At 45.8% G+C, this 14,270-nt stretch overlaps 1 protein-coding gene across 1 annotated transcript in view; it reads right to left on the bottom strand.

The window, feature by feature from the left end:
* mpv17l (MPV17 mitochondrial membrane protein like) overlaps positions 1-14,270 on the bottom strand; it is a 116,041-nt gene that overhangs the window by 22,415 nt on the left and 79,356 nt on the right. The window contains exon 4 of the mRNA XM_078239853.1: positions 1,219-1,333. Within this exon, the coding sequence (XP_078095979.1) occupies positions 1,219-1,333 (115 nt within the window). The remainder of the gene's footprint in view (positions 1-1,218; positions 1,334-14,270) is intronic.

Genomic DNA, 14,270 nt, shown 5'->3' with positions numbered 1-14,270 from the left:
CGGGGGTCAGCTAATCAACTGGACTTCTCAATTTTAACGAAAGAGAATTGAAATAAATTGAAGGAAATTTAACTCACCAATTACCCACAATGCCAGTCATCTCCAAAGGAAACACTGCTTCCATTGTCAATAAAGCTACAGGAATAAACTCATTTGCAAATTTTTATCATATTCCAAATGATTGATGGAGAATCTGGAGTATGGCCACCGATTTTCTATTATACACCGGGTAGTTATTAGAATATCTTTCTGTTGTGTAGGGCATGGAGATAAACTCACCCTGTGGATTCAGAGCAGGCAGCCTCTATTTAACTAACTTTATTTATACCTCCCCAGCAGAGTGGACAATCTAACAACGTGTTCAGATTTTACAACATACTGGGTTTCCTCCAGGTGCTCCGGTTTCCTCCCACAGTCCGAAAGGTGTGCTGGTTAGGTGGATTGGCCATGCTAAATTCTCCCTCAGTGTACCTGAACAGGTGCCGGAGTGTGGTGACTAGGGGATTTTCACGGTAACTTCATTGCAGTGTTAATGTAAGCCTACTTGTTTCACTAATAAATAAACTTTAAACTTAAAACCTAAAACCAATTTAACATGAGTTGTGGATAAAGTACTTACTAGACCATGTCTAGAAAAAAATCTAATATTTGTTTTGGATAGCAATTTTCAGAAGCGATATATATTTGATTAATAAAAATTAAAATCATAAAACCCCCAAAGTGATACGATACAACATGTGGCCTGAGCTGTCGACATGTGAATAACAAGTGTCACGTGGCAAAGTAGCACCTTTCTTTATACTTCAGCCAATCATAGAATCCCTAAAGTGCAGAAAGAGGCCATTCAGCCCATCGAGTCCACACCGACTCTCCCACAGAGTATCTTACCCAGGCCCTATGCCCATAACCCCACTAATCCATCTAGCCTTCACATCTTGGGGCACTAAGGGATAATTTAGCATGACCAATCCACCTAACCTACACAACTTTGGACTTTTTGCCAAGTTTGGGTGGAGCAACAATATCCTGGGATAGAGTCAGTGATCCCGTTACTCAATGTTCATCAACTATTTAAATGCATGACGTTATTTGAGAAGACCAATCTCCTTTCTCTCCTTTACAAGTTTCGAACCTGGGCCCCCAGGAAGGCGACAGAAGCAAACAGCTAGAAAACAAGTCATAAATAAACAGGGCGCCCATCAGCATCCAACCTTTTACCTTAATCTCTCCACCTCGGCATCTTCCACCAGGAAATCCCTTTCCTCCACTAATTTCTGGATTTTCTGGATCAGTATTTCCTCTTTCTGTTTGTCTTCTTTGCATTTTTCCTTTTCTGTGATAAATATTGATCAGAAAGTGAAGTTAAGACCACGTCAATATTGTTCTTTAAGATGGACTTTGATTTACTGCAAGGGAATTGATGTTAATCCAAAATTGCCCACTCTAAAAGCTGGTACAGTCACTCATTCCACATCCACGATTTCGAATTGTAACACCCATACGACTAATCTGTCACCGGACCCTGATTGTGACTCTGGGCGCCGAGGTTCTGGGTAGAGTTGGAAAGTTATTCACAGCTCCAGAAGCGAGATCTGAACTATTTTAAGTAACAGGCTTCATTTATAGAATCATAGAATCCCTACAGTGCAGAAGGAAACCATTCGGCCATTGAGTCTGCCCTGACCACAATCCCACCCAGGCTCTATCCCCACAACCCCATGCATTTACCCTAGCTAGCCCCCCTGACACTAAGGGGCAATTTAGCACGGCCAATCCACCTAACCTGCACATCTTTGGAATGTGGGAGGAAACCGGAGCACCCGGAGGACACACAGACACGGGGAGAACGTGCAAACTCCACACAGACCGTGACCCAAGCTGGGAATTGAACCAAGGTCCCCGGCGCTGTGAGGTAGCAGTGCTAATCACTGTGCCACCGTGCAAAACACACAACATCTCTATAAGGCCTGAAACTTCCTCAGAATAGTTAGTTGCACTGTGTGGTGCCACAGTTAGTGAAGCCAACGTCAGCTTGTTCAGAATAAATGACCAAAAATAAACACATTTTACTTCCTTCAGAGGGATATCAATTATTCTAAATGTAATTAAGTTCATCATTTGACAATAACAGGTGCCACAATGCGAATGTTGCTTTAATTAGATTTGGATATTGAAGAACAGGATTACAATCAAAACCATCTTGCCTAATTATGGAGCCGATTGTATGCAGTTTATCTCCCATCTGCTTCTCATTTCCCATTAAAATGAAAGGACAGTGTTAACATTTATGGAGAAGGGAAGTCGCTGACAGCATTGAATTTGATGAAAGAAGGAAAGGACGTGAATTTATATAGCGCCTCTCACAATCTTAGGATGTCCCAACGGGCTTAGAATAAATAAAATACTTAAGAATACTGTAGTCGAGTGGTGCTTGGAATGGTTATAGCACATGGACAGTGGTTAACACTGCTGCTTCACAGCACCAGGAACGCGGGTTCGATTCCCGGCTTGGGTCGCTGTTTGTGTGGAGTTTGCACATTCTCCCCGTGTCTGTGTGGGTTTCCTCCGGGTGCTCCGGTTTCCTCCCACACTCCAAAGATGTGTGGGTTAGGTTGATTGGCTATGCTAAATTGCCCCTTAGTGTCAGGGGGATTTGCTAGGGTAAATATGTGGGGTTATGGGGATAGGGCCTGGGTGGGATTGTTGTCAGTACAGCTTGATGGGGCCAAATGGCCTCCTTCTGCACTGTAGGGATTAGGTGCATTGGCCGTGCTAAATTCTCCCTCAGTGTGCCCGAACAGGCGTTGGAGTGTGGCGACTAGGGGATTTTCACAGTAACTTCATTGCAGTGTGAATGTAAGCCTACCTGTGACACTAATAAATAAACTTTAAATGTACAGCTGTGCCATAGACACTGCTTACTCCTTCATAGTAATAGCCAGCTCCATGTTTGATGAAATTTGTCAATGAGCTGGATAGAATCCTACCGACCAACTGAAGTGAACTCCATCAACATGTAGTGTACATCCACGGAACAGCTTCCCGATTATTAGGCGGGTGGTTTTCTGTAGCGGCAGTCTGAAAAAGGGTCCCTTTGGAGATGGACGGCACAGTGGTTAGCAATTCCTGGCTCGGGTCACTGCCTGTGTGGAGTTTGCACATTCTCCCCGTGCGTGGGTTTCCTCCGGGTGCTCCGATTTCCTCCCACAGTCCAAAGATGTACTGGTTAGATGGATTGGCCATGCTAAATAGCCCCTTAGTGTCCCAAGATGTATATGTTCGATGGATTAACCATGGGAAATGTGTGGATTAGGTTAATTGGCCATGATAAATTGTCCCTTAGTGTCAGGGGGATTAGCAGGGGAAACATGTGGGGATACGGGAATAGGACCTGGGTGGGATTGATGTCGGTGCAGGCTCGATGGACTGAATGGCCTCCTTCTGCACTGTAGGGATTCTCTGATTCTATGAAATGTGTGGGGTTACAGGGATGGGGTGGGGGAGAGGTCCTGGGTAAGATGTTCTGTCAGTCGGTGCAGACCCAATGGGCCGAATGGCCTCTTCTGCTCTATGATTCTATGAAATGCGTTTGCCAATTCCCATTTCATTTGAGTACGAACATTCCATGCCACAGTGGCGTAAGCTGAATTGGAAATCATCACCGTGTTATTTGTGCAATATGCCATTGCAATGGAAATAATGCACAACTCATCCACTTCTCTGACTCGTTTCCTTTCGCCTGCCTCCAAACAATGGGTTCACAAACAGCTTTTCCAGGAACTGTGCCTCTGTCCCATTTATTAAAAATAGAACATTTGATTTATTAAAGGTTTGTGTTTTTATTAAGAGTTGTTGAACATTTGATGTAATAATTTTGCCCGATTGCATCATACAATTTGATATATGGGGGTAGAGGCTGGGTGAATTATACCTCCAGCTGCAAGCAGCTTGGCACATAAGCATTTTAATAAGGTCAGTGCCTACGCAACATAATCCATTAAAGTTTCAAGCCAACTTACTTCACTTCAATTCTTTTATAATATATGCTAGATGTTGCCCTTAAGTGTTTGCTGGAATATATTTCTGTATCTCTGACTCTCTCCGCATCTGCTTCCAGTCAGTTAGGGCGCCTGTAGTTAGCAATGCCCAAAGCGTCAGCGGCAAGAGATACGTTTGCAATGGACAGTCAAGGACATCAAGAAGTCGCACATATCACCACCATCTGACCACAGTGGCAAAGGGAATGTACTGAGCTCATTATAATCCTTATAGAATCATAGAATCACACAGCGCAGAACAGGCCCTTCAGCCCATCGAGGCTGCACCGACACACAAGAAACCCCTGACCTCCCACCTAATCCCACTTGCCAGCACTTGGTCCATAGCCCTGAATGTTATGGCGTGCCAAGTGCTCATCCAGGTACTTTTTAAAGGATGTGAGGCATCCTCCACCACCCTCCCAGGCAGCGCATTCCAGACCCTCACCACACTCTGGGTAAAAAGTTTTTCCTCACATCCCCCCTAAACCTCCTGCCCCTCACCTTGAACCTATGTCCCCTCGTATCTGACCCTTCAACTAAGGGGAACAGCTGCTCCTTACCCTCATAATCTTGTACACCTCGATGTCCCTCTGTCCATGTCCCTCATAATCTTGTACACCTCGATCAGGTCGCCCCTCAGTCTTCTCTGCTCCAGAGAAAACAACCCAAGCCTATCCAACCTCTCTTTATAACTTAAATGCTCCATTCTGTGAATCTTCTCTGAAACCCCTCTGATGCAATCACATCCTTATAATTAGAACATTTTGGGTGCACCAAGGGTTCTCAGAGCTCCAGAATGGCATCCGTGGCACACGCGCACCCTTGTGAGGCGAGTCATGCCAGATGCCATCTTGTGGCAGCCATTAGCAGACACAGTGAAGGCCCACCAGGAATGTGCAGAGCAGGTGAACCACGGCGTTGGTCAACAATGCTAATCTGATGCCAGGGGGTGCCATTTTGCAGCTCAATGCTCCACCCAACACCCTAACGTTTCAAAGTTTAAAGTTTTAAAGTTTATTTATTAGTGTCACAAGTAGGCTTACATTAACACTGTAATGAAGTTACTGTGAAAATCCCCTAGTTGCCACACTCCGGCACCTGTTCGGGTACACTGAGGGAGAATTTCGCATGGCCAATGCACCCAACCAGCGCGTCTTTTGGACTGTGGGAGGAAACCGGAGCACCCGGAGGAAACCCACGCAGACACGGGGAGAACATGCAGACTCCACACAGACAGTGACCCAAGCCAGGAATCGAACCCGGGTCCCTGGCGCTGTGAGGCAGCAGTACTAACCATCGTGCCACCCTCACGGTACCCTCTCCTATCCCTGCGCAGTTCATCATAAGGTCAGCAGCAGGAAGGAAAGGCATTATCAACTTATTTGTTGGTAAATTTCTTCTGACAGTAGCTACAGGTCTACAAGTGTTTGGTGCTTTTCTTGGTTGTTTCAAGTTACAGATGTCGACACGGATTGGCAGGGGAGCGGCTGAAGGAGGATTTTGCACAAACCAGTGGCTCCTAGGAATGGGTGCAGCCATTCCCCGCGGAATACAGTGTAACTGAGAGAGTGAGGAGAGCGCATCTTCATCCTGTGGCGTTGCGATACTCTCCCGTGTCACTGTTGCTCGCAGCTTCTGGCTCAGGAGTTGAAGATCCTCAGGGCTGGTTGGCTCTGCTGGTAGGGGGCACTCAGAGGAATGTTTCATCATTTGCCGTGTGTCTCCACAGTCACAGTCAGCAGAATTCCTTTGGCTGCATTCCCACTTCTGCAGCATCCGACACTGTTCCTGAGGCAACTGAGGCAGAGAGATTTCTCTGGGCCATTAAGACAACAAGAGGGAAGGCGATGGCCTGGTGGGATTATCGCTAAACTAATGATCCAGAAACTCAGCGAATGTTCTGGGGACCCGGGTTCGAATCCCGCCACGGCAGATGGTGGAATTTGAGTTCAATAAAAAATATCTGGAATTAAGAATGTTTGAGAGCAAAAGGATAGTAAGGGATAAAATTGGTCCTCTTGAAGCTCAGAGTGGTCGGCTATGTATGGAACCAAAAGAAATGGGGGAGATATTAAATGGGTTTTTTGCATCCGTATTTACTAAGGAAACTGGCATGGAGTCTATGGAAATAAGGCAAACAAGTAGGGAGGTCATGGAACCTATACAGATTAAAGGAGAAGAGGTGCTTGCTGTCTTGAGGCAAATCAGAGTAGATAAATCCCCAGGACCGGACAGGGTATTCCCTCGGACCTTGAAGGAGACTAGTGTTGAAATTGCAGGGGCCCTGGCAGATATATTTAAAATGTCGGTATCCACGGGTGAGGTGTCGGATGATTGGAGGATAGCTCATGTTGTTCCGTTGTTTAAAAAAGGCTCAAAAAGTAATGCGGGAAATTATAGGCCGGTAAGTTTGACGTCAGCAGTAGGTAAATTATTGGAAGGAGTACTAAGAGATAGGATCTACAAATATTTGGATAGACAGTGACTTATTAGGGAGAGTCAACATGACTTTGTGGGTGGTAGGTCATGTTTAACCAATCTATTAGAGTTTTTCAAAGAGGTTACCAGGAAAGTGGATGAAGGGAAGGCAGTGGATGTTGTCTACATGGACTTCAGTAAGGCCTTTGACAAGGTCCCGCTTGGGAGGTTAGTTAGGAAGGTTCAGTCGCTGGGTATACATGGAGAGGTAGTAAATTGGATTAGACATTGGCTCAACTGAAGAAGCCAGAGAGTGGGAGTGGAGGATTGCTTCTCTGAGTGGAGGCCTGTGACTAGTGGTGTGCCACAGGGATCAGTGCTGGGTTCATTGTTGTTTGTCATCTATACCAATGATATGGATGATAATGTGGTAAATTGGATCAGCAAATTTGCTGATGATACAAAGATTGGAGGTGTAGTGGACAGTGAGGAAGGTTTTCAAAGCTTGCAGAGGGATTTGGACCAGCTAGAAAAATGGGCTGAAAAATGGCAGATGGAGTTTAATGCAGCCAAGTGTGAGGTATTGCACTTTGGAAAGACAAACCAAGGTAGAACATACAAGGTAAATGGTAGGACACCGAAGAGTGCAGTAGAACAGAGGGATCTGGGAATACTGGTACATAATTCCCTAAAAGTGGCGTCACAGGTAGATAGGGTCGTAAAGAGTGCTTTTGGTACATTGGCCTTTATAAATCAAAGTATTGAGTGTAAGAGTTGGAATGTTATGGTGAGGTTGTATAATGATGTGGAGATGCCGGCGTTGGACTGGGGTAAACACAGTAAGGAGTCTAATAACACCAGGTTAAAGTCCAACGGAGTTCAGGGGTTGGACTTTAATCTGGTGTTGTTAGACTCCTTACGAGGTTGTACAAGACATTGGTGAGGCTGAATTTAGAGTATTGTGTGCAGTTTTGGTCACCTAATTACAAGAAGGATATTAATAAGTTTGAAAGAGTGCAGAGAAGGTTTACAAGGATGTTGCCAGGACTTGAGAAACTGAGTTACAGAGAAAGGTTGAATAGGTTAGGACTTTATTCCCTGGAGCGTAGAAGAATGAGGGGAGATTTGATAGAGGGGTATAAAATTATAGATAGAGTGAATGCAAGCAGGCTTTTTCCACTGAGGCTAGGGGAGAAAAAAACCAGAGGGCATGGGTTAAGGGTGAAGGGGGAAAAGTTTAAAGGGAATACTAGGGGGGGGCTTCTTCACACAGAGAGTGGTGGGAGTGTGGAATGAGCTGCCAGACGAAGTGGTGAATGCGGGCTCACTTTTAACATTTAAGAAAAACTTGGACAGGTACATGGATGAGAGGGGTGTGGAGGGATATGGTCCAGGTGCAGGTCAGTGGGACTAGGCAGAAAAATGGTTCGGCACAGACAAGAAGGGCCAAAAGGCCTGTTTCTGTGCTGTAATGTTCTATGGTTCTATTGATGACCATGCAACCATTGTCAATTGTTGGAAAAAACAAATCTGGTTCACTAATGCCCTTTAGGGAAGGAAATCTGCTGTCCTTACCTGGTCTGGCCTACATGTGACTCCAGAGCCACAGCAAAGTGGTTGACTCTCAACTACCCTCTGAAATGGTCTAGCAAGTCACTCAGTTAAAGGGTGACTTAGGGATGGGCAATAAATACTGGCCAGCCAGCAATGCCCACGTCCCCATGAACAAAACAAAACTCACGTATCCTGGTCTGGAGATGTGTGGACCTATCAGTGAGGTGACAGCAGTGGGGATTGCAGAGCAGAACAAGCTATTGACGAAGGAGAGGAGGCTTGTCACAGGGAGGCCATACCTGCCCAGGGTGATTCAGGACAGATTCTCCCACCTGAATCTCAGCAAAGATCAACGGGCTGAATTTGACCAGCCACTGGCGAGTGGGAAAGCAGGCAGGGTGAGGGTGAATCGGCACCATGGGCACCATAACGGCACCATGCCATCAGCAGCATATTAGCCTCCTTCCCACATGGCCATCATCATGTGAAGGGTGAGATACCAGGTGGAACCCAGCCCATGGCCCACTTGGGCAATTAGCGCCCAAAATAAGCTTCTGTCCCAAGTCAGATCTGTAGATACCTGGAACATAGAGTCGTGGTCCTTTACAGCACAGAAAGAGGCCATTTGGCCCTTCAAGTCCATGCTGGCCCTCCATGGAGCAATCCAGTCAGCCCCACTTCCCTGCTCTATCCCCCTCGCTTTCATTTCCTTTAAGTGTCCTTCCAATTTCCTTCTGAAATCAATGCTTCTGCTACCCTCGTGGGCAGCAAGTTCTAGCTCATTACCATTCGCTGCGTAAAAATCATTCCTCCTCACATTCCCCTTGCATCTCTTGTCCAAAACCTTAATTCCACATCCCCTTGTCGTTGTGTTATCAGCTAATGAGAACAGTTTTACCCTTGTCTATCTAATTCAAACTTGTCTGGTAATCTTGTACAATTTTATCATAGAATCCCTACAGGGCAGAAGGAGGCCATTTGGCCCATCGAGTCTGTGCCAATCACAACCCCACCCAGGCCCTATTCCTGTAACCCCATGCATTTACCCTAGCTAATCCCTCTGACAGTAGGGTCAATTTAGCATGGCCAATCCACCTAACCCACACATCTTTGGAGTGTGGAAGGAAACCGGAGGAAACCCATGCAGACACGGGGAGAATATGCAGACTCCACACAGACAGTGACCCAAGCTGGGAATCGAACCCGGGTCCCTGACGCTGTGAGGCAGCAGTGCTAACCACTGTGCCACCGTACCGCCCCAATTTCCCTGAAGTGCCCATCCAATTTCCTTTGAATTCAGTTTTGCCAACTTGCTGATGGGGCAGCGACAGTTTCATGATTATGTCTGTCGTATCTATTCATCTGAATGGAAATGGGAATAACTTGGTTAAACGCAGCCTCCGGGCAACAAGAGAAAAATATAATCATATTGACACTAATATATCAAAACCTGAATAAAGCACATGGCTCACACAAGGATTTTATTCAAACTCACTGACAGGCTGTGTTTACTGTGATATCACTGCATTAACATTGGTGACCTTTATTTTTATTCCTATTTTAGACATGGATTCGTTTTTTTACGTCAATAGCTCATCATTTCCACATTGATTAAAGTATTTGATTCATTGAAGTGGAAAGTTTTAATAGGCCTCTGGATATCTGCAGTACCATTTGGTTAAATATAGGTTTGCGAGTTATATTCTCCAGTGCATTAATTTATCCGTTTACCATGAACGCACCACGAATACTTAATGAGCTTCTTATTCAGCGTCATTTGAGAGCAACATTTTGAAATGACCTTTTTAAGACCTTGCAAGGCAACTACTGTCAAAATCGAAGATAGTCCCCTGGACATTTCTACTTCCTTAACTGTTTCTCTCTCCACAGACGCTGCCTGACCTGCTGAGCACTTGCAGCATTTTTAGCTTTTAGTATCAAAGGGTTTTGATCAGGGTAGTAATATCTTTCCGGATGAAATCATTTAGTCCGCCTAAATTCATTAATCCAGAGAGACTATTACATTCATCCATCATATTATTCATTCATTCTTAATTAATTTCAAAGTTTCTGTTTTCATTATGTTATCTGGAAGCTTACTGAATATGATCACATTGTCTGGGCATCATTTTTCTCTGCAATCTCTCCTACAACTCCCTTTTATAGGCTTCCCCTGTTCAGCTGCCAGTTCAGTTTAAAGCAGCTCACCAAATTACCAATCGCAGATGCATCTGACCATGACGGTATTGTTGGAAGGAGTCTTTGTGGAGACAAAGGGCGGATTTTTCCCGGCACGTCTGCCCGAGGTTCGTACGATCCCGCCCGAGGCCAACGGGGAATGCCGTTCTCCGAGCCTCGCCCATCCCCGGAATCGAGGTGGGCGTGCTTGTAAAATTCCGGCCAAAGTCCCACTTTCACATTGAGGATAACCTCCATCCACAAGATGCACTACAGTAACTCACCAACCCTTCCTGAACAGCACCTTCCAAATCCATAATCTCTACTACCCAGAAGGACAAGGGCAGCAGATGCATGGAAACACCAACCCCTGCAAGTTCCCTCCAAGTCACACACTGTCCTGACTTGGAAATATAGCACTGTTCCTTCACTGTCGCTGGGTCAAAATCCTGGAACTCCCTCTCTAAAGCACTGTGGGTGTACCTACACCACATGGACTGCAGCGGTTCAAGAAGGCAGCTCACCACCTTCTCAAGGGCAATTAGGGATGGGCAATAAATGCTGGCCTAGCCAGCGATGCCCACATCCCATGAAAGAATAACTGAAAAAAATTCCAGGTCAACATCTGTGTGTCCTGAACAGTCTTATATATTTCTATAAGATCATCTCTGAAGCTCCTCTTTTCAAAGCTGAGAAGGCAAAAGTCTATCCAGTCTCTCCTCGTAACTCAGACTGCGAAAACTCAGCCTTGTGGCGTTTTTCTGGGCCGCCTCCGGCACTTGAACATTGCTCTTGTTTCTTGGTGACCAGAACTGGATCTTGGCAGTATCCATGGTGCAGTCTGACTACAAGATTATAAAGTTTGGTCAATACCTCTTCTGACTCATATTTCACACAGTTGATGCTGTAATTCAGTCCCAACCAGCTTTATTGATTGTTCCGTGTGTTGGTTGGACTTTAGCATCGAGTTTACTAAGACTACGGAGTCCCTTTCAATTTCAGCCATTCCAGCAGCATCACCATTCATGGAGCATGCGTGACACCTCCTTTTCCTTCCCATTGTTCCCATTACACTGACTTTACATTAAATTCCACCTCCTATTGTACCGCCCACTTACACGTTGTGTGTAAATCAGTCAATAATTTCCAATTCCACTCCCCCTCCAATCGATATATTAATGTCAAATTGACCACTCTGCATGGAGTTTTTGATCCCAGCACTGTCACCTGAATGAGCCCGCTTAATACTCCCACCCCCAGCCTGACATAACTCTTCTCACCACTGCTGCCCCACAGCGCCAGGGATCCCGGTTCCATTCCCGGCTTGGGTCACTGTCTGTGTGGAGTTCGCACATTCTCCCCGTGTCTGCGTGGGTTTCCTCTAGGTGCTCCGGTTTCCTCCCACAGTCCCAAAGATGTGCTGGTTAGGTGCATTGACCCAAACAGGCGCCAAGACTGTGGCGATGAGGGGAACTTCACAGTAACTTCACTGCAGTGTTAATGGAAGCCTACTTGTGACTAATAAACAAACTTTAACAATGTGCTACCCTTCTTCAGTTTGTCATCAATTCCCATGGTTACCCTGAATACCCAGAGCTTTGAGTTTACAGAACAGCCTCTCGTGTGGAACTTTGCTAAATGTTTTTCAGAAGTTGAGGTCATTGGGATCACCACATTCCACTTGGGTTCTCATTCTGTCCTAGACGTCAAAGAGCAGATCAAGATGAGCATTAGCTCTCGTCACTCCCTGGACACAATGAGTGAAGACGCAATCGTACACTAGATTAGCTGCTCTGATTCCAACCAATGTGAGTTTCCCCATTATAATGGACTGATTGAAGATGTCTAGCAGAATAACTTTCCCATTCGCTTTCACTCTCTTAATAAAACAAATAGTCCCATTGTTAATGCTGTCCTGTAGCTCTCCAGGTTAGGCCCAAAGAACAAAGAACAGGACAGTACAGGAACAGGCCCTTTGGCCCACCAAGCCTGCACCGACCATGTTGTCCTATCGAGACCAACCGCCTGTATGCCTCTATTCCCCATCTGTTCATGTGCCTATCCAGATAAGTCTTAAATGTGGCTAACGTATCTGCCTCAACCACCTCACTTGGCAGCGCATTCCAGACCCCCACCACCCTCTGTGTAAAAACCTTCCCCCGCACATCTCCACTGAACCTTTCCCCCCTTATCTTGAACTTGTGCCCCCTTGTAATTGTCATTTCCGCCCTGGGAAAAAGCTTCCAACTGTTCACCTAATCTGTGCCTCTCATAATTTTATAAACTTCTATCAGTTTGCCCCTCAGCCTCCGTCTTTCCAGGGAGAACAATCCCAGTTTATTCAATCTCTCCTCATAGCCAATACCCTCCATACCAGGCAACATCCTGGTAAACCTTTTCTGCTCTCTCTCCAAAGCCTCCACATCCTTTTGGTAGTGTGGTGACCAGAATTGGACACACTATTCCAAATGTGGCCTAACCAACATTTTATATAACTCTAACATAATTTGCCAACTTTTGTACTCAATGCCCTGTCCGATGAACAGTAAGAAGTTTAACAACACCAGGTTAAAGTCCAACAGGTTTATTTGGTAGCAAAAGCCACACAAGCTTTCGAAGCTCTAAGCCCCTTCTTCAGGTGAAGAAGAACGGGCTTAGAGCTTCGAAAGCTTGTGTGGCTTTTGCTACCAAATAAACCTGTTGGACTTTAACCTGGTGTTGTTAAACTTCTTACTGTGCTTACCCCAGTCCAACGCCGGCATCTCCACATCATGACTGTCCGATGAAGCCAAGCATGCCATATGCTTTCTTCACCATCCTTCCCCCCTGTGCTGCCACTTTTAAGGATCTGTGGACCTGTACTCCCAGATCTCTCTGTGTGTCTATGCTCCTGATTGTTCTGCCATTTATTATATAGCTCCCACCTGAATTGGATCTACAAAAATGCATCACCTCGCATTTGTCCAGATTAAATTCCATCTGCCATTTCTCCACCCAATTTTCCAGCCTATCTATATCCTGCTGTATTCACTGTAAGGCTGGATTTTACAACTTAAATGAATATCTGACCAAAGATCATAGAATAAAATCATCGAAGAATCCCTACAGTGCAGAAGGAGGCCATTTGGCCCCATCAAGCTGTACTGACAACAATCCTACCCAGGCCCAATCCCCATAACCCCACATATTTACCCTAGCTAGTCCCCCTGACACTAAGGGGCAATTTAGCATGGCCAATCAACCTAACCCACACATCTTTGGACTGCGGGAGGAAACCAGAGCACCCGGAGGAAACCCACGCAGACATGGGGAGAATGTGCAAACTCCACACAGACAGTGACCCAAGCCGGGAATCGAACCCGGGTCCCTGGCGATGTGAGGCAGCAGTGCTAACCACTGTGCTATCGTGCCAACTTGTTTCATCTTTGTTTTCTGCTTTGCACAGGATCACTTCGCAATTTGCGTTCGTTTTTTCTAAAATGCTCAGTATCCATTCGGTTCATTAGGGTTCATTTCCATTCTCTGGGTGCAGTTAGTCCGGATATTCCCACCGCATTGTGTTTGTTAGTAGCCTCAGCAGCCTCTAGTCCCAGTGTTCATGTGTCTGCATCTTACTATAGATTTACCTCCCCACATGATCCTCAGTGCCTACTTGTTCCTGGGAGATAGTTTGAACCAAATCCACCCATCTGGAGGTTAGCAGCAATGTGAGCTTTGCTCCCTTGCAATTGTACTCTCCACTAAAGTTAACTGTCAGTAATGTTAGGAAATGTGCACTCAATCCTGTCTGGCATGTTAGATTAAAGGGCAGCACGGTGACACAGTGGTTAGCACTGCTGCCTCGCAGCGCCAGGGACCCGGGTTTGATTCCTGGCTTGGGTCACTGTCTGTGCAGAATTGACATGTTCTCCCCGTGTCTGCATGGGTTTCCTCTGAGTGCTCTGGTTTCCTCCCACACTCCAAAGATTTGCAGGCTAGGTGGATTGGCCATGCTTAATTTACCCAAAATGTGTAGGTTAGGGGAGTTAGCAGTGTAAATGTGTGGGGGTTACAGGTATAGGGACCGGGTTAGATACTCTT

Source organism: Mustelus asterias, chromosome 23 (genome assembly GCF_964213995.1).
Source record: "Mustelus asterias chromosome 23, sMusAst1.hap1.1, whole genome shotgun sequence".
Taxonomy (NCBI): Eukaryota; Metazoa; Chordata; class Chondrichthyes; order Carcharhiniformes; family Triakidae; genus Mustelus; species Mustelus asterias.
The sequence above is the reverse complement of the archived record's forward strand: the minus strand, read 5'-3'. Positions and strand labels throughout refer to the sequence as shown.